The sequence below is a fragment of the Brassica napus genome, chromosome C5 (assembly GCF_020379485.1).
Source record: "Brassica napus cultivar Da-Ae chromosome C5, Da-Ae, whole genome shotgun sequence".
Classification (NCBI taxonomy): domain Eukaryota; kingdom Viridiplantae; phylum Streptophyta; class Magnoliopsida; order Brassicales; family Brassicaceae; genus Brassica; species Brassica napus.
Window position 1 is genome coordinate 5695587 of NC_063448.1, and position 24696 is coordinate 5720282.

General features: G+C 38.5%; 3 protein-coding genes across 4 annotated transcripts; 2 read left to right on the forward strand and 1 right to left on the reverse strand.

Annotated features, from left to right (window-relative positions):
• Window positions 1-2520: 2520 nt before the first annotated feature.
• On the forward strand, window positions 2521-4208 carry LOC111206262 (probable sugar phosphate/phosphate translocator At1g12500). Its single transcript, XM_022702755.2, has 2 exons — window positions 2521-3289; window positions 3443-4208. The coding sequence occupies exons 1-2, from the start codon at window positions 2618-2620 to the stop codon at window positions 3854-3856; spliced, it is 1086 nt and encodes a 361-aa protein (XP_022558476.1). The 5' UTR covers window positions 2521-2617; the 3' UTR covers window positions 3857-4208.
• Window positions 4209-7335: 3127 nt separating this feature from the next.
• Window positions 7336-9488, forward strand: LOC111206299 (guard cell S-type anion channel SLAC1-like). The gene is made up of 3 exons (XM_022702856.2): window positions 7336-8030; window positions 8101-8906; window positions 8986-9488. Exons 1-3 carry the CDS (start codon window positions 7428-7430, stop codon window positions 9335-9337), a joined length of 1761 nt encoding a protein of 586 aa, XP_022558577.1. The 5' UTR covers window positions 7336-7427; the 3' UTR covers window positions 9338-9488.
• LOC106445576 (vacuolar sorting protein 18) lies at window positions 9351-15987 on the reverse strand. Of its 2 annotated transcripts, none has more exons than XM_013887156.3 (24): window positions 15831-15987; window positions 15435-15626; window positions 15127-15339; window positions 14906-15045; window positions 14569-14664; window positions 14152-14219; window positions 13956-14057; window positions 13695-13839; window positions 13429-13572; window positions 13193-13312; window positions 12961-13017; window positions 12822-12881; window positions 12550-12657; window positions 12201-12343; window positions 11913-11991; window positions 11753-11815; window positions 11530-11660; window positions 11343-11448; window positions 10978-11166; window positions 10615-10842; window positions 10359-10514; window positions 10096-10257; window positions 9792-9908; window positions 9351-9704 (listed from the first exon to the last, which is right to left on the reverse strand). In XM_013887156.3, exons 2-24 carry the CDS (start codon window positions 15595-15597, stop codon window positions 9528-9530), a joined length of 2967 nt encoding a protein of 988 aa, XP_013742610.2. In that variant the 5' UTR covers window positions 15598-15626; window positions 15831-15987; the 3' UTR covers window positions 9351-9527. The 2 variants fall into 2 exon arrangements, with proteins under 2 accessions (XP_013742610.2, XP_013742611.2); XM_013887157.3 differs by having other exon boundaries at window positions 15813-15947.
• Window positions 15988-24696: the final 8709 nt, after the last annotated feature.

Sequence of the window (24696 nt, forward strand, 5' to 3'; positions counted from 1 at the left end):
GTAATGAATAACTGGTTGTTAAGATTTTATTAAATAGGTGTTGTTAGTTGATGTATTGTTTGTTAGCTACTCTAAAAATGTTTAAGTTAACTAATATATGTTTTGTTAGATGTTATATTTTATGTAACTTTTAGTTCACACATATTTGGTCAGTGGCTTCAAAATATGGTGCATGTATGAAGAACTATAGGAAAGGACAAAGATGTTATAAGGATACTTCAAATTCTTATCTCCTAGTTGTGATGATTAACATTTTATTTTCCATCTTTTATATAATTCTTAGCCACCATCTATTTGTCAATTCTATGTGTTTAGATGACAGTATGATGTTCGTCAAAGATGACAAATATGAGAAGAAGGTGGGAGTCACGCCATCATAGTGACAAATAAGAACATCAAACACATCGCTTGGCTTTCGTTGGTCCCAAAGGTGGTGGTTAACTTGGAGGCATCTTGATAACATTTACGTTAGCTAACATTTTCTTAGTTAGTTGTTTTATCTATGTGTAGGAAGATACTAATTCATGCTCACCTAAATTAAAAGACTCGATTTATGTTATATTATTAGCATATAATATTAATACTTAACAACTAACAATATATTTACTAACACACTTAGAGATTACATGCTTTGTATACAATCACTAACTCTCACACTTCTCTAGCCTCTCTAGTTTCACTCGGATGTACAGTAATGCATAACCACTAATATTTGATTTAACAGTTAAGACAATTGTTAGCCGTTAATGTCATAAGTGTAACGAAATTGGGTTCATCCTTTGTCATGCCCTTCAGAAGAAATTACTGACATTTAACTTTAATTATAGACCAGTCACAAATTCGTCATCAACACATATATGTAAAAACTGTAGCCACTATTGATCTAATTAACAATTACGATCATGCGATAAGTATGAACAATGTCAACGATAAAATATAATGTAACAGATAACATGTTAATTATACATACGGAATATTATAACTGGTAACTTTGTTGTTTTCGATCGTGTGATGAATACACTGGTTCACAAGATGTACATGAATCTCTTAAGCTCCATTGAAATCACAAAATATAAATGATCGTCTTTTCCAATTCGACAGGACTTCTACTGAAACTCTACGACGAGGATAGACGATGCCTGATGACGAGGATATATAGTTAACTTTCTATGAAAATAGTGAAAAAAAGATTATTTAAGAAGAATTGCCAATACAAAAAGAAAAGATAGATGATAAATCTGTTACTGAAAAAGTGAGTAAGAAAAACAAGATGGTGAGCATCGACATCTAGGGAGGATATATAATGGGAAAGAGATGATGAAGACTAAATTATTAAACAAATAGATTTTTGTAGATGAGAATCACTTACTATTAAGAACAGATAATGACAGCTACCTAGTAGAAAGCTAGTCGCCTATTTAGCAAGTGGAGGAAAAGAGAATATATAAATCTAGGATTGTATTTCTGCAGATTACATCGAATCAAAACATGCTTGCCTTACGTGTCCGGACTATAAGGGGTAAAAGAGGGATGGGGGACGCAAATATCTACCGTTCTGAAGGGTTCTTTTTGATTTCGGGTACTTTCTTAATTTCACACCGATTTAGGTATATTAGTCTAATTGTCTCTAAAAAAAGGCATTTTACCGAAAGCAACACTAAATTTTGCATTATGCTGGCCAAGTCTACTTTTCTAGAACGATACACTTCAAAAAAATGTATTTGTATTTCTTACCATAATTGGTATTCGACTTTTGGTGACTGGAATAGTAACTGGATAAACTAGAAGATATCATGTGGCAGTGGCAGATGTCATAATGCTCATATTAGATCACACATTTAGTCATTTTAATGACAAACTCAATGCGTGATTAATGCTGATGTAGTATGTGAAAGAAAAATCGCGTTATTATTTCACAGATCTGATTTGTTTTTGGTATATGTGACAACCTCTTTTTTTGTTAAACGTTTATGTCCCAACCTTTATTAAATTGTACTATAGTCAAGTCTAAATTATATTTTAATGCATGTTTAAAAATCTAAACATATACATATATAGATATAATAAGCACGTTGACCATAACTTATTATTTTATACAATATAGCATAGATGATTGATTCAATCAGATCACGGTTAAAATGTATAAACACAAAATGATCAAGCTTTAAAGAGAAACATATTATGTAATACATGAACGTTTGATCTTGGTAATTAGTGATTTATAGTTAACTAATTACTAATTAGGATGTGTCTTAAGAGATTGGATTGGGCAGTGTCGTAGAAGATTGCTTCCGTTGGATGGGATCTCAGATGAGTGGACCTACTACCGACACTTCTGACTCATGCTTCAACACAAGACTTCAAATCTTAAAACTAGATTTGTTTATTTATTTGTATTTTAATTTTAAAATAATAGAACTCCCTCCAACTATCAGATCCAACGGCTGATATCACTCGAAACCTTTACTCTAAATCAAATCTTCACCGTCCAATTTACATTCATCATCTTCCTCTTCTTCTTACTTCCTCTCTCACTCTCAGATCTCAAAGATAAAGACTCTCTCTCTCTAGCTGGAAGAGAGAAAATTTGCTATTCCCATTTTGCCCCATAACAAAAATGGTGGAAGCTCAGTCATGGACGACGCGGCGGATGAGCAATCCGAGAGTTGACGCCGCCGCAACCGCCCCGCAAACAGTCGTCGACATCCCCGAAACGCCTCCTCACTCCTCCTCTTCTTCCACAGGGAAACCTTTCTCCCTCTCCTCACCAACCGTATCTCCGGCCATTCTCACGGCGGCGATCATCGCCGCCTGGTTCGGCTCCAACATAGGAGTCCTCCTCCTGAACAAATACCTCCTCTTCTACTACGGCTTCCGCTACCCGATCTTCCTGACCATGACGCACATGCTCTCCTGCGCCGCCTACAGCTCCGCCGTCATCAACATCGCCGGCGTCGTGCCGCGTCAGCACATCCTCTCGCGCCGCCAGTTTCTGAAGATCCTTTCTCTCTCGGCGATCTTCTGCCTCTCCGTCGTGTGCGGCAACACTTCGCTGCGTTACATTCCCGTCTCCTTCAACCAAGCGATCGGAGCCACCACGCCGTTCTTCACCGCCGTCTTCTCTTTCCTCATCACGTGTAAAACGGAGTCAACCGAAGTTTACTTGGCTCTCCTCCCCGTCGTCTCCGGCATCGTTTTAGCTTCTAACTCCGAACCTTCGTTTCATCTCTTTGGTTTCCTCATTTGCGTCGCTTCCACCGCCGGTAGAGCTCTTAAATCCGTCGTCCAGGTATTAAAATGATTTTATCCGGTTTAAAAATCATCAAAACCGAAATTGCATCCTTCCGACAACACATCTGTCTTAAAATGATCTTGTCCAATGGAGTTTGAGTTTTTTTTTTTTTTATTGGTTTGGTTTAATCGAGTATTGTGTATTTTGTAGGGGATTATACTGACGTCAGAATCGGAGAAGCTACATTCGATGAATCTTCTGCTCTACATGGCACCAATGGCGGCTTGTATCTTACTACCATTTACACTCTACATCGAAGGAAACGTGTTAAGGATCCTAATTGAAAAGGCGAGGACGGATCCATTGATCATCTTCTTGCTCGCAGGGAATGCGACAGTTGCTTATTTAGTAAACTTGACGAACTTCTTGGTGACAAAGCACACAAGCGCTCTCACTTTGCAGGTTTTGGGCAATGGAAAAGCCGCAGTGGCTGCTGGAGTTTCGGTTTTGATATTTAGGAATCCAGTGACGGTGATGGGTATTGCCGGGTTTGGGGTCACGATTATGGGAGTGGTTCTCTACAGCGAAGCTAGGAAGAGATCCAAATTGCTTAACCAGAAGTGAAAGTCTGAGGAAATAGACCGGATTTAAACCGGTGAAGTTATTTTTATTTTTTCGATATATTTCGGTTTATGCTTCTTGATTCTTTTGGAATTTCTGCTATCGTTTTGAACCGGTTTGAGGGGAGGGGGGAATCAAATTAATTGTAAATGGTTAGACTGATTGGGGATAAACTATGAGTATGAAAAAGGGGAATACATATATAACAAAAGTAAAAGTAGGGTGAAGAATTAAAATAAATAAGATTGTATCTTTCAATACTTATTAAAAACTTACTATTTCTAAACATTTTGTATTCTTATAATGATTTGTAATTTATGATTTTGATCTGAAAGAATTGAGCTTTGCTTAAGAATTTGTTATTCCCCAACAAACGTTTTTTTTTTGTTTGTTTGTTTGATACACTTGAATTTTATTGTTCCTATTGTTTACTATAATTGACGAATCATACTCTATCCAAAATTCAATAATTATTATTGAATATGTTTTGATAAGATGTTGACGTTTTAGCTAATGTAGGGTTTAATTTATCATTAGACTTGCCTGTCTAGGTGTGTTCCAATATAGTAAACCTTTTAAGGTGGTAACAGTGCTAGATGTTTGAGGCTTCTATATAGCTAATAGAACTCTTATACTACATGCTTCATTTCATATAGAATGGAACTATATCCAAGTTGTTGTGATTTCATTCTCGTAACACATATGTATAATTATATAGACATCTAAAGTGTTGGTTGGCAAACCAAATTTTCTTGAAGAGTTTATGTTGCGAAAAGAAAATAAGAGTAGAGAGAGATAATGACAGCTTATGTGAGTTTGTCTTTTGGGCCAATCCATGTGAGGTTACTAATTGATTTATCGTCACTTTTTGTATTGTTTTGTTTTGTTTTCGTTGTCTCGATAATTTAAAGTTTATTGTTTGGATAAAAGGAAAAGTAAAGACCAAAGAAGAATATTTCTCTTCATATAATTGGTTGCTCCACCTTTTGTATTATATTTCCTATTTTTAACCAACTTTACGTGTGTAATTTGTATATAGTAATTGCTTTACAAAATCTCTTGTATAAATATAACCGAGCGTATCGTTAGAACAGCTCCAATCATAGTATCCGGGCCCGATTGGTTCAAACGCAGCAGTTGCGGCTGCGGTTGCCGAAGTTTGCGGATACAGGTGGTTGCGGTTTCTAACGGTTTTAAGAGGTTTGTACGACTGGTACTCGGTTAGAAATTGGTGCGTTTGCGTGATACTTATGACTGGTTAACTACCAAATGCAGCTGCGGTTAAATAATAAATTAACAATATTTACATTTTATATAATTATTAAAATATCAAAAATCATAATATTATAATAAATATAAAAATTATTTAAAAAGTTATAGTTTTAAATTTTTTAAAATTAGAAAAAATGTTTTTATTTTAAAAATTTACAATATTAATGAAAATATAATAGATATATTTTAGTATTTTTATAATTTCAATTTAATTTTTTATTGATTTTTTTTTTTTTTATTGTTTTAAAAAAAAGAAAAAAAATTTACCCTCCCGCAACCGCAAACGCTAGCTGAAACCAATTTTTGAATTTAAGAGGTTTAGAACGGTTTGTAGCAGTGTAGAGAGGTTTAAGTGATTGTTGCAAAATGCCAACAACTGTTACGAACCGCAAAAGCTGCGTTTGCAGGTGCTAGTGGGAAAACGAGTCATGCCTTTAGAAAAGAGTTCTAAAACTAAAAAAAAAGAAGATAAAATCAGAAAAATAAAAGAGAAAATTAGAAAAGGTTCTTAAAATAATATTTTTAGTACTTCTTAGAACAGCATTAACCTGCCTCTTAAATTGGTTCTTAAGAGGTGGGTTCCACAGTTTTAATAAAAATTACCTTTTAATGCTCTTCTGTAAGGGGCGTCTCTAACTCGGGTTTAGCACTGTTCGCGGACCTCACTGACACGTGGCGGCCCGTGATTGGTTAATTTTTTTTTTTTTTAGAAAAAAAAAATTTTACGAACCCGTGCAAGGATTAACGATGCTCTTAGGAAACTAAAGCAACAGATTTCACTTTGTTTTTTTTTTCTTTAACTCAAAACAACTTTCCATGAATCCATAATAATGTTCTCCATAGGCATATCAGCCTCTACAAATTCTTTCTTTCCATTAACCCCAAAATAATTTTATCCATAGGCATATCAGCCTCTACAAATTCTTTCAATCACAATGGTGTTACATAATACAACTTAGGGACATAATTCAAAAAAGAAAGAGGCTCTTTTGTTATCATATCTGCTACTTTGTTACCATCTCTAAGATAAAACACCACATTGAAACCTTGATTTACCCTCAACATATGGAATATGTCTTGTGTTAGAGGTTGCAGAATAGGCCAGATTTCTTCTTCTCCACTTATCATATTTTGCACCAAAGAATCAGTTTCTACAACCATATTTTTATACCCAAATCCAGACATAGTACTCAGACCATCTCCAACCCACCTCTATATCTATCTCTATATTTTCCCCTAAAATAGAAAAACTCTATTATAAAGGTGAAAATGCTCCAATGTATGTCTCTATTATAGAATTCCTCTATTTATAAGGAAAAATATAGAGATATGTTATTTTCAACTCTAAATATAGAGGGAAAAAATAACTTTCCTCTATAATTTTCTCTAAAATAGAGAAACTCTATTATAGAAGCATACATTGAAGCATTTTCACCTCTATAATAGAATTCTCTATTTTAGAGAAAAATATAGAGGTGTACATTGGAGATGCTCTTATAGTCCATCGAATTGCATCTGCCTCTGTTTCTATGGCTGTGCCCATTTGGCTTTCGCACCTGCCCACAGCAATCTGCTAGTCTGATATCTACTCACCCATCCGACACTGTCCACAGATGTCACTTTGTTAATTTTTTCAAAAGTTCAAAAAAATAAATATATAATTACATGATTAGAATACTAATATATTTTTTTCTTTTAGAACCCTTAACCACTTCCACCGTTTATGGTGCTCTTACGAAGTTTGATAATATCCGAACCGGGTTAAATGCCACGAAATCGGTAGAAAAATGATAGTAGTGAACCTACTACATTCTACATGTTATGGTTTCAACACTAGATTTGTAGATTTTAAAAGTAGAACCTTGTAAGTTAAGTGTACATGAACATAATAGTTTAAACTTTGGTCAATCCGATGAAATTACTAAAGGCGAGCCTAAGAGTGACTCGGAAGTCAGAACCAACCAATAGCCATTAGGATTTCAAAGTACTTCTAAAGTTTCAACTAAACACGAGCAAATAGAAATGGAGAATCAACCATATTGAACCGGTCCAAGCTATGACTATAGCAAATAAAAAGCATAGGCTTTGACTTTGGCTTTGGCTTTGCATTGAAGTCTCGTGACTAATTGAACGGCCTCTTTTTTTTTTACTTTCCAAGTTGTTGGGATCGAAACACTTTCACGAGAAACCTCAGAAACTTTACAGGAAAGTATTGGTACACATACACCATAATCACACCATGCACCAAGCTTTCTCGTGATCACTTCTCCTTAACCACAAGCTTTACTTTTAAACGTAGCCCATGACCGACCTCTCTATATACATCAACTTGTTTGCTCACATTTTAGAGAAGAATATCTTCTCCTCTGTTTCAAGTATCGAGTTTATCGTATCAATGGAACAAAAACAATCAGCTCCTCGTTCCAACTTTGCCGACATCAATGAAGTTGTACCAGAAGAAGGTGCAGAGCAAGAACCGCAACAGCAAGATAACAACAAGAGGTTTTCCAGCAACAGAGGACCAAACCGTGGGAGGCAACGACCATACCGAGGTTTCAGCAGACAAGTGTCGCTAGAGACGGGCTTCTCCGTGCTCAACAGAGAATCTAAAGGAAGAGGTGAGAAGAAGAGTTTACCGAGGAGTGGTCGTAGCTTTGCCGGGTTTGAAACACGCGGAATCGTCAACGGCGGTGGAGATGGTCGGAAAGGGGACTTCAGTATCTTCAGAACCAAATCAACGCTCAGCAAACAAAACTCTCTCTTGCCTTCTGTAATAAGGGAGAGAGACATTGAGAATTCTTTGAGAGGTGAAGATGGTGAGACCAAAGATGAATCTATAAATGAAAACGTTTCTGCGGGTAGATACTTTGCTGCTCTTAGAGGACCAGAGTTAGATGAAGTCAAGGTAACCACTCCATCTTCCTCTTCTCTCTTCGAAGCTTTGATAAGTTAGTTCTGACTCTATTCTCTTGCAGGACAATGAAGACATCCTGCTTCCAAAAGAAGAGCAATGGCCTTTTCTTCTAAGGTTCCCTATAGGATGCTACGGTATATGTTTAGGACTTAGCAGTCAAGCTGTCTTGTGGCTTGCACTAGCGAAAAGCCCCGCTACACACTTCTTACACATCCCACCAGTTATCAACTTAGTTATATGGCTATTGGCACTAGTAGCCTTAGTCTCTGTCTCCTTCACTTACATACTCAAATGCATCTTCTACTTCGAAGCTGTGAAACGAGAGTACTTCCATCCAGTTCGAGTCAACTTCTTCTTCGCTCCTTGGGTGGTTTGCATGTTTCTAGCCATCAGCGTACCTCCCGTGCTCTCTCGAAAACCCCTCCATCCAGCCATCTGGTGCGTTTTCATGGGTCCTTACTTCTTCCTTGAGCTCAAGATTTACGGACAATGGTTGTCGGGAGGGAGAAGGCGGCTCTGCAAAGTCGCAAACCCGTCTTCTCATCTTTCTATTGTAGGGAACTTCGTTGGAGCCATCTTAGCTTCCAAAGTTGGATGGAATGAAGTAGCTAAGTTCCTGTGGGCAGTAGGTTTTGCACATTACTTAGTTGTGTTTGTAACACTTTATCAAAGACTTCCCACAAGTGAAGCTTTGCCTAAAGAGCTTCACCCTGTCTACTCTATGTTCATAGCTGCACCATCAGCAGCAAGTATCGCTTGGAACACAATCTATGGCCAGTTCGACGGATGTTCAAGAACTTGCTTCTTCATTGCACTCTTCCTATACATTTCCCTTGTAGTACGGATCAATTTCTTCACAGGGTTCAAGTAAGTCCATCTAACGTTTTACACAATTTCTCCGGCTTTAAGATGTATTGATGCAACTAACTGGCAACGTGATGTGCAGGTTCTCAGTGGCGTGGTGGTCATATACTTTTCCTATGACAACAGCCTCAGTAGCAACGATAAAGTATGCAGAAGCCGTACCTTGTTTCACTAGCCGAGCTCTAGCACTCACGCTTTCCTTCATTTCCTCGGCTATGGTCTGCGTTTTGTTCGTCTCCACGCTTCTCCACGGCTTTGTCTGGCAAAGTTTGTTCCCGAACGATCTTGCAATCGCTATTACAAATAAAAGACTTACCAAGGAGAAGAAACCTTTCAAGAGAGCCTATGACTTGAAGCGCTGGGGCAAGCAGGCTCTGTCGAAGAAAATATCTGCAGAAAAAGATATTGAACCCGAGGACGAATCACATCACTGATGAAAATCATGAATAACAAAAGGATCTTTTCAGATTGAAATAATAGTCAAGAGAGCATTTAGATATAGAGTTACAAGTAGGTGATCAAACTTATTGTATGTATGAATCTCAAGAAGCATGTTTAATAATAATATTACATTCGCACTCGAAATCACATTCACACTCCAAAGCTATCACGGTGTCACACAAATCAAACAGGCAAAGAAATGGTCCTCTGGTTTGCTAAGTTGGTCTGTGGTCGGAGGTCCCATGAAGCAGAGTGTCGTGTTTCCTCAGGTTTAATAAAAGGCAGAGTGATCTCATTGATCATTAATTCTCCACAAAACGGGCATTCGCTGGCGATAGCATCATCTAGCTCTGATCGAAGCTGCCTCATGGTAAGGAATATATGTCAAGCCATTGATCTTAAGAGAAGATAAATAAAAATCATGAGAAATGGAGCAAATGTTTCTACCTTGTCTGCAGTAGTTGTGCTAGTTATAGGTTCATCAGATCGATTACCATTCATATCCCTCCGGGTTTCACTACCAAGCAATGTCAGCTGCTTTTGCAGATCGAGTATATGCTCGGCCTAGACAGATTTTTTGGAAAACCAATCCAAAAACAAAATCGTAATATTAACATTAGTACAGATCATATATCCACTGAAAGTAGAATTAAGAACTAAGCTACTGAATATTGCTGAAGTTTGCAGTAGCTAATACTGCACATGTAAATAAGAGGGAACTCATAATAAGAACTCATGATTGGAGACTTACTTGCTCTTCGTGTGCACAGCTTGTGACATGTGTAATCAGGCACTGTGCATGGAAAGAGTGCCCACAAGGAAAAACATAGAAAGGAGCCAGTGGTCCAGATGACGAATATCCCTGAGCCATTCTGAAATCCCCCGTCATCGTCAAGATTTTACGTTTACAAACCTGGTACATTGAAGTGGATAATGTGTGCTAATTATTTTGGATCGTCCAAAATTTTGATTCATATTTATATGATAAACGCTATTCAACTTAGGAAGGCATACCCCGCATTCCTCTTCGCGGTCGATTACAGCATATCTTTGCGTTAGGGCACTAATATCGTTTCTAATATTATCTGCACCACGTGTGGCATCGTTCATCTCCTCTTTCAATTGTTCTATTTGCTTGTTGTAATCCTCCAGAGATGAGCAAATCGTTTCCTGCACAAGGGTATCGAAGAAAATAAGAAGAACGGAGAAGCAACTTGGTTAGGCGAAGACAGCTGTTTGTGTGCCTGGAAAAGAGAATAAGTTGACTAACCTTGAAGTCATCAATTAAGGCAAAGTCCGGAAAGAATGGCAAAATATCTTCAATCTTTAGAAGGCCATCAGTTTCCTTGAGAAAGGCAATAGCTTTCCTTATGTTTTCCCTTTTGGCTCCTTTTTCCTGCTTGACGACATGCTTTGCAACCATCAGCCACAGCTTCTTTCTCAGGTCTTCATCATCTTCAACCTTATCAGCCTCAGCCATAGCAAGTTCTGAATCAATCTGTAAAACAGAAACAGTTGTGCTAGCGAATTCAGTATCTTTCTGTCGCAGTTGTTTCAGAAGATGTCATACCTACAGATCGCGCACATAAGACAGAAATGGATAATACCATTCTTTACATAATGAACTTATTACCTGGAGAGCAAGGGCTACCGCCTCTTCATGCATAGACATCATGCTGTATATATGGACACAGGCACGAGTTCTCTTTTCCTTGAGACACAGGCGCAATGAATATTTGGGATCGTAGAAAAATTCAGGACCGTTCTCTCGTCCTTTCCCAAACTTGCATTGCAGGAAACGGAGGAGGGCACTGTCATCTTCCTGATAATTGGATATATAAGATGAAAAATGTATCACTTTTTCATAAATTCTTGTCATAATATTACAAGTGGAAAAGAAAAATAGTAACCTTCGACGTTGCTTTATGGATTAAGTACAGGCTTCCAAAAGTTTAATGACTAAAACAAAGAGAAAACATTGAAGGGAGTCAACCAGACCTGCTTGGCATATAATGAGAGAAGTAAATTGTGAATCCCTGGATCCTCGTTATGCAAACTATGGACGCAAAACTCAAGGTATTTTATGACTTCATGTGTCTCGTTCCTGCAGTTTAATATGAGGAATTGTTGGTAAGACTAATAATAACAGAGTGAATGGACATTTAGTTGAAAAGTGGGTAAATACTTTGCATGAGGTTCGCTTGAGTAACGCATCATTGCAGTAATCAGTCTCCTTGGATTCAGATTTTTACAGGCCATCCATGATTCCACGGTTTCATATGCGTCAAGCATAATAAGTTCTGGCGCAAATTTATACTGAAATGGAAAAACATATTTTAGCTACAGAACGAAGCAAGGATTCGGAGACCACTTTTTTTAGAATAAAACTGTTGTTACTTTTTGCACACCTGAAGCTCATCTGAAACTGAAGATTTCTGGAGCACCTCCAAAGCTTTCTTTGCTTCCCCTTGCTAACGGATAGAGAAAAAAACTCAGTAACTTGAACAACCCTGAGTAATATCTTGTATCTCTATGAATCAATTATATAAAGATTATCACGCCCTTTACCTGAATATAATGGTGAATAACGATTTCATACTGCTCCTTCAGGTTTGCAAAATATACCAACTCTTCAACCCGACCATAACTACAACAAAAGCAGCAAAGGAATGAAAGAACGAAAAAGGCGATGTTTCACACTCTAAGCAAGATATATCCTAGGAGATGTGCTTAGAACAGTCTTAAAGAGAATAGCTTATTCCAGAAAATAATAAACAACATCATCACAAAGGTCCAAGTGCTCACTGGGTAAAAAAATAATTTAAGTATATTGCATGGGATACTTGTGGAAGTTACCTCTCCAGAAGTTTCATGGTTGTTGCCTCATCTAATACATCCTTGCAGTCGCTCATGAAAGCACGGAATTCTTGAATGACTGAGTGATACTCTGAGTTACAGTTTTCTATAGCAGTATCATCTTCCAAAAGCAGCCGATTTATCTAATCCACATTCAAGAGCCAAAAACTCCGAAATAAGATAAGACTCAGAAATAAACTTGAAAGCAAAATCAACAAGAGGAATTATGACACTATAACAAACGAAGTATGAAAGTATATAATATTCAATGAACATAAGAACCCCAATATATGTGTTTACTAAGAAGTGAGAACAGAGAATAAGTTGTGGATGGAAGCAAAAGCTAAACCTTGTCCAGATACAGCTCAGTTGCCCATGTTGATATCATTGTAATCTGACATTTATCATCCTTTGAAAGAGTATCAAGCTTCCGCAACAGGAAGGTTCTCAAAGCTTCCTGCAATCACATAAGCAATATAAACCGGTGAATATTAAAGCCCACATGTGAAACATATTTTTCTCTCCTAAACAGCAAGCACGGAAATAGAGAGATTTGACATTCTGAAATGCGCTTTATAGTATATATTAAAAACAAGCAAAAATACAAATGTAAATGTTTACCGGTTCGTTGATACTAATAAACTTCAACGTGACCTCTTCAAAAGATATTACATAATTGATCTGCAAAGAAAACATGTATCCACGTCAAAATGAACTATATCACGCTAGAGCAAAGTAAAACAAAGGAGCTAGAAATTACTTTGGCATAGAATGATGCTGCTCGTAGATATTCCTTGTCGGCAAATGCAGCCTCTGCCTACAAGAGAGGGTGCCAATTCACACATTATCAAAATCAGAGAGATTCTTCTGGCAAACGGGCTATACGCAGGCGACAGAAATATTGATGATAAGAAGGAATTGCATATATGACAGGAATGGCATGAGAAATATTTCCTATTAACTAAACTGAGGTGACAGAGATAAACGATCACCTGAACTAAATAAACTTGGTCTCTCTGGAGAGGGTCACGGCAGTTTGCTAAAGCTGCAGCAAAAACTTTCAAGTCTAGGTAAACCTTCCACATATCTCTGCCTTCATCAATTACAGAAACCTAGAGAAGATAACCAAAACCCACAATTGAGAAGAAAAGGTACATATCAGAGATATTTACTCAAGTAGTTAATTAAGATCATAATAAACGAGTACAAGCCAGCCCCGAAACCAGACCTGAAAGATCGAATTCTGATTATACGCATAGAAAAGACCAGCAGATGCATCGCTGCAAAGTCCAATTATGCCCCTCGAAGCTGAATCTGCCGTTATATCAAACTGGAGCTCTTCAATGATTTGTTCACTAATCCGATTCACAACCTAACCCCCACATATAAGGAATGCAGAAACCAAAAAGTAAGCCCACTAGTGAAACAAAACACATAAGGAACCAGATGAAGCTGCAACGAGGAATGTATCAGCTACATGTGTCCAAAACATACCTTAACCTTATTCCCAATAAGAAGCAAGAAATGATATTCTGAGAGTGCCATCGAACTAGGCTTGACTATTTCAGTGCCATCACTCAGTTTTGAGTAGTCCAAGAGGGCTTTGCTCTCCACAAAATTCTCATCACCATTTGGGTAACTACCAAATAATTTTAATCAAGTAATAGAATGATATAACCAAAAAATATGAAAGAGGGTAACAAACACAAAGATCCCAGTAAATAGTTCACAGAGATATGGGTATCGTCATTCTACCTGTGCTGAGCACCAAAATTTAAGCCCCCATGATAAATTCCTGTTCCTGAAAGCCACGCAAAATGCACCGCTCTTCGTTGCTTTATAAAGAAATGTAGTTCACTGAAAGACGACAAACATTATATGGTCAGATAGCAGGGTTACGCTTTGTGATTTCTTTCATACGCAAAATGAGCCTAAGGTAAGTCACACTTGCCTGTTTGGTATTTCACCAGGAAGTTCCATAAAATGTACTGCACGTTCTTTATAACTAGCAAAAACAGACTGGAAGTAAAGGCTTAGTAATTAGAAACTGGATAGCGAAAATCTAATTCACAATTTCAGATCATAGATATGGAAGCAACATGATCTAAACTCTTCTGTGCGATATTTGAAGTGAAGAACAATCAGGGTTCATTTTTGAAGCTCAATTATGGAACCATAGAGAATAACACTAGTCCATAAGTTTCCAATTCACTAATAATATCATGAACCTTAAACTTAATCTCTAATGCTCCCAGTTCATTTCATGATTACAAATTGATTATTTTACTATCATGAAACTACATGTTCCCAAATAAATTATAAAATGGGGGACAGAAGTCATCGCATAGCAGAACAGAGTTTAACTTACTTCTAATGTTCCAATCCCGGTGAACGAGTAGAGTCGAGTGGGAGTTACAGCCATCACATAGTACCTCATTCCACTGTTTATGTTGGCTGTTTCCATCTGCGCAAAAAGACAGAGATTGGAATAACAAAACAAATGAAGGAGACATGGTTTGATCGGGACGACTAAAACTCATCAGGGATAAAAAAAATTCGACCAAACATATAAAAGTTTCAAACATATAAAAACTTATCCAACAAATTGAACCTAACAAAAGAACGGCCACCAACTTAACTAATACAATATCAACAAAAATAACATAGTGGCCATTACAGCTTAAACTCAAAATAAACAGTAGTACCTGCAAAGCCATGAAGGCTTCGGGAAGTTCTTCTAGTTCGAACAAAAACTTGATGTACTTCTCTCTCTTGTCCTTCTCATCCACGGCCATCTCAAATAGCTGCCCATCTTGAGTGCCCAGGATGATCTCCTTAGTTGAAACTGAATCCAGGGGAAAGACTAAATAAAATCAATATCCATGTGAAAAAAAAAAAGAAGACTCATATAACAACGAAGTATAACCTTCTGTTATCTGTTGCCTGTTCCAAGCGACCGAGTTAACCAGCAAACCTTTCAAGCGGCTCAACACACGCGGCTTAGGCCATTTAGCATGAGTATAAAAAGATTCAGCTCCTCCAACACCAGTGACCGTAGCAATGCAATGGCTACCACCAGGGTCAACAAAAACCTTGTGAATCGATTGGTCCCCAGTTCGACCAACAGAGAGATCAATATCTATAATTTCAAGCAAAGATTATTATTCTACGTTTAACTAGCGAAAAGAAGAGAAACAAGATGATTTGTGTATATGATGAAAATGTAAAGTATACCATAAGAACTCCCAACTCCAAAATCATGGCGGATGATCCATCCTTTGCTTGTTCCCAGAACAATCACATCGTTTCCAGCGGCCATACATGTGATCATGCCACGATTCTTCGAGGCATATCTCTCGAGAAGATCAACTGAAAACACTTGCCTTCCTTGATCCATCTCTTCTCTTCCCCCTCTTAGTTTTAAAACTGCATACGAAATGGACTTATATAAGGTATCTATCCAATTACGAGATTCGACGTTTAGAGAGATCGATTCTGGTTCTCAATCGCAGAAACAACACATAATCCGACTCAAATGTGAAAAAAATTCAATACAAAAGATCAATTCTGGTTCTCTCAAACTTTTTATAAGAAGGTTGCTGCATTGCTTACAACAATCGGAATTGTTACCTCCGTCGTGGATCTGATCGGCGACCAGGAGAAGATGTCAGGTCCCGAATACGAAACGACAACGTTTCTCGAGTGGCTTCCGACGTATGTATCTCTCTCTATCAAGTAGCGAAACTGCGGCGTTTTGCTCAAAAAAATTACAAGGTGCCGTACTGGGGGTCGACAAGTTAACCAGCTATAAACCATACAAACCGGATTAATGGTTTAAATTGAACGATGCGCAATTGATTTCGTATTTTCCTAAGAGAACCAATTCGATAACTACAAGTATCCGATTTATTAGCTGGTTTGGTTAGATGGGTTTTGATTACACATGATCATCATCTTTATGAAATTCGTAATTATCTTTTTTCATAATATTAAAGAGTTAATTAGGAAAAGATAAGTGTTGAAACTTCATTTTTCTTTTTGCTTACGGATTTCTAGTTACATTCTAAAATCAGTTAAATCGGTGGCTCAATCAAAAAAGAAGAAAAACATATTGGATTATTGGTATTGAGTAATGGAATCGTTACCTCACGATGTGGTTGAGCTTATTCTAGAGAGACTTGCGGTGAAAGCTCTTATGAGATTTAAATGTGTATCAAAGCAATGGAAAACAACAATCGAATCCGAATACTTCAAACAAAGACTGTTGATCAGAGATCCGAGTGTGCTTCTTCAAGTGCTTGTTGTTCCTCCTACACATGAAATAGATCATACAAGGGAGAGGGTTCCTTGACGGAGACTCAACCGGTTTTTTACCCGTAACCAGCTCAGGAAAATTTGCATTTCATTAGGGTCTCTGCATTGCTTACAACAATTGGAAACGATGCCGTTTGGATTAAAAGGGTCAAACAATTAAACCAACCAGCTGTAAACTAGGCAAACCGGACTAATGGGTTATAGTTGAACCAGTTACTCATAGTATATTTTTTCCTAACCAGAAAGAGAACCAATTCGATTCCTACTAGTATCCGGTTTAGTCTAGTTAAATTGGTTTTATTCCATGATCATATTCATGAAATTCGTAATTATATGATAAGTTCCATACGTCATAATTCCCGAAGAAGTCAACACAGCCATTGACTATGAGTGACGTGGCAGGGAGAGGCAAAGACTCTACCTCTGTTGGAGGCTTTGCCGTTGAAGCTTTTCCCTTCTATATTAGATCATCATGTGTATTTCGGGAGAGGTATGCTTAATGATGATGATGTGAATGAAGTGTCGCCATGAGACCTTCATCTCCGATCACCATGAGATCGTGAGAGTTGTCATTAGCAACGTGTAATCGGTGGTGTTCGTGTGATCAAATACGAAGAGGTTACAGTAGAGTTCCGATCATCGAACTTTAAGATAAGGCAAGTGTTGAAAGTTCCTTTTCTCCTTTTGCATATGTATTCTTAATTACACTCGTATCTGTTGGGAAAATTATCCAATATCGATGAGACGAAGATGATATTAGACAACTAGAAAATTTAAGAAGAAGACTCTTAATATTTAGGAAAGGGTTTACTACAAAGATTTTGTTTTTGGAAACTCTCTCTTACAAATATTTTCTCTCTTTGTTTTTCTTGATTCTTGGATGATTACAAATGGTGCTAAGCACCCCTATTTATACTAGTAAGTGGAGACTACAAGTTAGTTCTACACACTTCATCTTCTACACACTTCCTTTTCTACACACTTCTTCATCCTTCTCCATTTTTCTCTAGATATTTCTTCTTCTTCTTGGGCTTCTTGGGTCTTGGGCTAATTAGGGAAAAACCCAACAAATCTCCCCCTTCCCGATTTAGCCCGAAACCGTTGCCATCCCAGTGCCTTTGCAGCAATCTTCAAACTTCTTCAGCGGTAATACCTTGGTCATAAAGTCTGACCAGTTTTTGTCGGTGTGTACCTTTGTGAGATGTATGAGCTTCTCTTCAAGAACTTCTCGGATCCAGTGATGTCGGATATCAATGTGCTTTGAGCGAGAGTGAAACGTTGGATTCTTTGCTAAGTGAATAGCACTTTGGTTGTCACATAGCATGTTGTACTTGTCTTGCTTTACTCTCAACTCAAGCAAGAAGTTCTTCATCCATAGCATCTCCTTGCATGCTTCCGTTGCTGCGATGTACTCCGCTTCCGTTGTGGATAAGGCAACACACTTTTGTAATTTCGATTGCCAGGAAACAGCTCCCCCTGCAAAGGTAGTCACAAATCCTGATGTTGATTTCCTTGAATCTTTATCACCAGCCCAATCTGCATCGGTGTAACCGTTCAGCTCCAATTTTCCATTGCCAAAACATAGACACTTCTTCGTTGTGCCTCGTAGATAGCGTAGGATCCACTTAACTGCTTTCCAATGCTCCTTTCCTGGATTCGCTAGAAAGCGACTCACAACTCCTACTGCATAGGCAATGTCCGGTCTGGTGCACACCATAGCATACATGAGACTGCCTACTGCTGATGCATATGGGGTAGTCTTCATTTCTTCTTTCTCTTTCTCACTTGTTGGACTTTGCTCCGAACATAACTTGAAATGTCCACCAAGTGGAGTGTTCACTGGCTTTGCCTTATTCATGTTGAATCTCTCCAACACCCTTTCAACATATCGTTCTTGGGATAACCACAAAAGCTTCTTTGGTCTATCCCGAGTGATTTTCATTCCAAGAATCTGTCTCGCTTGCCCCAAATCTTTCATTGCAAAGGACTCTCCTAGGTCATTCTTCAATGCGGCTATTTTGTTGCGATCTTGGCCCACAATCAACATATCATCAACATAGAGTAATAATATGAGAAAGTCGCCGCTTTCGTACCTCTTTATAAAAACGCAATGATCGTTCTTGGTTTTCTTGAAGTTGTGATCCACCATGAAGGAGTCAAACTTCTTATACCATTGTCTTGGGGCTTGCTTGAGACCGTAAAGACTCTTCTTTAATCGGCACACCAAGTCTTCTTTTCCTGGAACCTTGAATCCTTCAGGTTGCTCCATATAGATCTCCTCCTCGAGTTCACCATGTAGAAAGGCCGTCTTGACATCGAGTTGTTCAATCTCCAAGTCTAGAACTGCTGCTAGACCAAGAACCACTCGGATAGAGGACATCTTCACCACTGGAGAGAATATTTCTTCAAAATCTATGCCTTTCTTTTGGTTGAATCCTTTCACAACCAATCGAGCTTTGTATCTTGGATTTGAGCTTTTCTCTTCATACTTCAACCTGTACACCCACTTGTTCTTCAAGGCTCTCTTTCCTTTTGGTAGCTTCATCAGCTCATAAGTGTGATTATCATGCAAGGATTGCATTTCATCTTGCATAGCTTCAACCCACTCATCTCTATGAGTGTCTCCTATGGCCTCCTCATAGCTTTGAGGCTCCCCCTCATCTGTAAGATTAACGTACTCATCTCGATAATATCTTACAGATGGTCTTGTCTCTCTTCCAGACCTTCTTGGCTCATGTTCTTCCTCTGGCTCCACTTGAACTTCTTCTTCACCTTCATCACCATTCGGATCCATGATAGGATCCCCTTCGCCATCATCTCCAATCACTTGTTCATGATCTTGAGGCTTATGAGAATCTTCATTCCTTACAACCCTTAGCTTTGGTTTCTTTGATTTGTTGATGTCTTCGATTGTTTGATCTTCGAAGAAAACAACATCTCTGCTTCGGATAATTTTTCTGTTAACCGGATCCCAAAGTCGATAGCCGAAATCATCTCTTGGTGACCCAAGATAGATGCACTCTTTAGTCTTGGAGTCTAGCTTGGCTCGTTCATCCTTAGGTATATGGACAAATGCTCTGCAACCGAACACCTTCAAATGGTTGTAAGAGACCTTCTTACCCGACCAAACTTCCTCCGGGACATCGCCTTCCAAAGGAACTGATGGTGTAAGATTTATGACGTCCACTGCAGTCTTTATGGCTTCTCCCCAAAATGGTTTGGGTAGTTTAGCGTGAGAGAGCATGCACCGAACTCTTTCTGTGATCGTTCGATTCATTCTTTCAGCTAGCCCGTTCAGTTGTGGCGTCTTTGGTGGTGTCTTCTCCATCCTGATTCCATGAGCTTTGCAAAACGCTTCAAAGGGACCTCGGTACTCTCCACCATTGTCAGATCGAACACACTTGAGTTTTTGACCCGTACTTCGCTCTGCTTGGGCTACAAACTCCTTGAAAGCATCAAGAACTTGATCTTTTGACTTCAAAAGGTATACCCATACCTTCCTTGAATGGTCATCAATAAAGGTGACGAAATATGATGCCCCTCCATTGGATTTCTCGGACATGGAGCATACGTCAGTATGCACAAGATCAAGAATATGCTTTCTTCTCATAGGCGTAGATGATCTTCGGAAAGCGACCCTATGTTGTTTTCCGGCTAAGCAATCATGACATGGTGAGAGAGAAATACCTTTCATATCAGGAAGAAGTTTCTTGCTAGAAAGTATACTTAAACCTTTCTCACTCATATGCCCGAGTCTTCGGTGCCATATATCGATGTCATCACTTGCAACGTTTACTTCTTCCTTGCAAAGCTTGGCTTGAGTCACGTATAATGAGCCTTCTTTTCTTCCTCGAGCCATGATCAAACTTCCTTTGGTTAACTTCCATTTGCCACCACCAAAATGACTGTCCAAGCCGACATCATCGAGCTTTCCGGTTGATATGAGATTGAGTCGCATGTCGGGAACATGTCTCACATCCTTGAGAACTATCTTACATCCAGTGTTTGATGTAAGAATAACATCCCCCTTTCCAATGATCTTGCTTCTTCCTTGATTTCCCATTTGAACATTACCAAAGTCACCACTTTGATAGGTTGTGAAGAAGCTTCCATGAGGGGTGACGTGAAAAGAAGCACCAGAATCAACGATCCATGAGCTATCATCAGAGCTAAGATTACATTCTCCAACGAGATATAATTCTTCGCTCTGGTCTTCCACAATGGTGGTAGTCTTTTCTTCATGCTTCTTTGTAGGATTGAACCGGTCTGGTTTGATATTACCGGCTTGTTTGTCTTTCTTGAAAAACCGACATTCCGACTTCATGTGACCCTGTTTGCCACAGTAATAGCAAGTAACTCTCGGACGTGACTTGGATCTTCCTCGAGATTGGTCTCGTCCTCTGCTTCGGTTTTGACCACGAGTCTCTTCTCTACCTCGTCTATCAACAATGTTAGCTTCTGAATATGAACTCGAACCTCGTTCCTTCCTGCGAACTTCTTCGTTTAGAAGGCTATCAGTGACGGTGTCCATGGTAAGCTTTCCCTCCGGTGCTGAATTGCTTAGAGTGACAACTAGTGTGTCCCAACTCTCCGGCAGTGAACTGAGGAGTAAAAGGGCTTGCATTTCGTCTTCAACCTTCATATCAACTTTGTTAAGCTGATTTACAATCCCCTTGAAATTGTTCAAGTGCTCCATCATGCTCTGGCCATCCTTGTACTCCAACTTTACCAACCGTCGAACAAGAAGAGCTTTGTTTCGAGGTGTTTTCTTTTGAATCATGGATTCAAGTTTTGTCCATAATTCAAAAGCATTTGTGTAGGTAGAGACATGTTCAAAAAGAGATCGGTCGACATACTTACGGATTACGGCAACCGCCTTTCTATTAAGAATCTCCCATGCTTTATCATCCTTTCCTTCCGGCTTATCCTTCATGATGATGGGCTCATGCAAATCCTTACAATAAAGGTGATCTTCCATCATCGGTTTCCAATAAGAGAAGTTGTCCGTCGTGAGCTTGAACATGTCACCTTCAAAGGTAACGGTGGCCTCCATCTTCACTTCTTCAAAGATAACGGTAACCTTGCTCTGATACCAGCTGTTGGGAAAATTATCCAATATCGATGAGATGAAGATGGTATTAGACAACTAGAAAATTTAAGAAGAAGACTCTTAATATTTAGGAAAGGGTTTACTACAAAGATTTTGTTTTTGGAAACTCTCTCTTACAAATATTTTCTCTCTTTGTTTTTCTTGATTCTTGGATGATTACAAATGGTGCTAAGCACCCCTATTTATACTAGTAAGTGGAGACTACAAGTTAGTTCTACACACTTCATCTTCTACACACTTCCTTTTCTACACACTTCTTCATCCTTCTCCATTTTTCTCTAGATATTTCTTCTTCTTCTTGGGCTTCTTGGGTCTTGGGCTAATGAGGGAAAAACCCAACAGTATCTTCCAAATTGACTATACAGATAAACATCAGCTCAATCAAAAGAAAACATATTGGTTTTTTGAGTAATGGAATCGTTACCTCACCATGTGGTTGAGCTTATTCTAGAGAGACTTGCGGTGAAACCTCTCATGAGATTTAAATGTGTATCAAGACAATGGAAAACAACAATCGAATCCGAATACTTCAAACAAAGACTGTTGAAACGAGAACCAAGTGTTCTTCTTTAAGTGCTTGTTGTTCCTACACATGAAATAGATACAAGGGAGAGGGTTGATGATGAAGCACGACGGTGTACAAAACAAGAAACGATCATGATTTTTGTTTTCCTCCTGATATGGTCTTTGGTTTTATTTCACCCTGTCTATCAGTCTTTCTTTCATGCTTGAGGAGTTTCAATAAACTTGATTTATTTTTCTATTTCACTACAGAGCTGTATGATTTTCAACTTACTATTGTGTTTTTTATTTGCAAATTGCAAATCATATGTATTGGTGTAATTTTATTTTGTTACTGTCACTTCAATATGCTTGTTTTTTTACAGTCATTCTGTTTCGGTAATTTGTCTGAGAAAGATGTGCTTGTTGTTATAAACGTATCAAGAAAAGTTTGTGAAACATGTAAAAAATTCTCACAAAGTTGTGAAGGTATCATCCAGATTTTGAGCTTATGACCATCATCTATCTATGCTTACAACAATCGGAATCGTTACCTCCGTCGTGGATCTGATCGGCCACCAGGAGAAGACGTCGGTCACGGATACGATTTCTACATATTTTATTTCTCTCTCGAAAGAACCGAAAACGGTTCCGTTTTGAATAATAAGGTGCCGTACTGGTCAATAAGTAAACCAGTTATAAACCAGCCAAACCGGATTGGTGGGTTAGAATTGAACCAAGTGCAACCGTATTTAAGATTTCTCTCTCATCTATTTTCTGCCGACCAGAAAGAAACCAATTCGATTCCTACAAGTATCCGGTTAAGTCTGGTTAGATGGGTTTTATAACATGATCATCTTTATGAAATTTGTAATTTATCTTCTGTGTTTAGTTAGGAAAAGGTTCGCGTTGAGATTTGAGAATTCCCTTTTCCTTTTTGCTTACGGATTCCTAATTACACTTGGATCATTCAAACTGGCTATATATATATAAATAAACCTATAAGCTCAATCAAAAGAACTAAAAATAAAACATATTGGGTCTGAGTAATGAAATCGTTACCTCACCATGTGGTTGAGCTTATTCTAGAGAGACTTGCAATGAAACCTCTCATGAGATTTAAATGTGTATCAAAGCAATGGAAAAGAACAATTGAATCTGAATACTTCAAACAAAGACTGTTGATCCGAGATCCGAGTGCTTTTCTTCAAGTGCTTTATTAGGAAGATAATCCTAGTGTCATAAGGATTAACTTCACGTTTTATCTACTTGTTATATTATTTACGTTAGAGATAAGTCCTAATACCTTGGGGATTAAGGTATTATCTAGTTGTATATAAGAGAGCGTTTGCTCATCATCAAAACAACGAGATAATTTACAAATACATATTTTCCGCTTTACATGGTATCAGAGCACTAAAAATCCTGAAACCTAAATTTTTTCTCTCGATAAGTTTCGATAGAGTTCTTTAGTTCGTCAAGTTGATGGCTGGAGAAGTTGATACTGCCGTTTCTAAAAGCAGCACGGCTCAAGTTGAGCATAGTAGTCCGAATACAACTACTCCTTATTCTCTGTTTGCTTCGGATAATCCTGTAGCACTTATCACCTATGTGATGTTCACCGGTGATAATTACAATGAGTGGTCCACAGAGTTAGTCAATGCGTTAAGGGCAAAGAGAAAGTTGGGGTTTATTGATGGCACAATACCTAAGCCGTCTATTACTGATTCAAAATTTGAACTCTGGTCTTCAGTCAATTCGATGATCGTCGGGTGGATACGTTCTTCAGCCACGAGTTTGTTCGACGGTTACTTTTATGTCAGATTCTCACAAACTTTGGGATAACTTGAAAAAGAGGTTTTCAGTTGGCAATAAGGTACAAGTTCACTTCTTGAAGGAACAGTTAGCGAAATGTCGTCAAGATGGCCAGTCCGTTATAGATTATTATGGTCATCTAGCTAAACTATGGGAAGAATTGGACATGTACAAACCGCTTCCTCCCTACAGTTGCAGTGCAGCCGCAATATATGAGAAAGAACGAGAAGAAGAGAAAGTTCATCAGTTCTTAATGGGCTTAGATGAGGTTCGTTTTGGAGGAGTTTGTCAAGGAATCATTGCTAGCGATGCACCTGCTGACCTTGGTGAAGCTTACGCTAAGGTTATTTGGGAGGAACAACGTCTTACTTCGGCAAAAGACAGGGAGACGCAGCAGAGTGCAGTTGGTTTTGTTGCCAAGAATGAGTCATATGAATCAGCCAATGGTTCCGGCTCTACAAAACGTAATCAATGTACACATTGTGGACGCAAAGGGCATGATAAGTCCAATTGTTGGCAGCTAGTTGGGTTTCCAGACTGGTGGGAAGAAAGGTCTTCAACAAGAGATACAAGACCCACTCGTGGTCGTGGTCGTGGAGCCTCCTCATCAGATCAGAGTATGAACAATGGAGCTCGCAACGCGCATGCCACATCTTCTAATGCTTCGACGTTTGCACCGTTTACGGAAGAGAAATGGAAAGCACTTACTCAGTTAATCAACGAAAGGTCCAAACCATCTGATAAGTTAACTGGTAA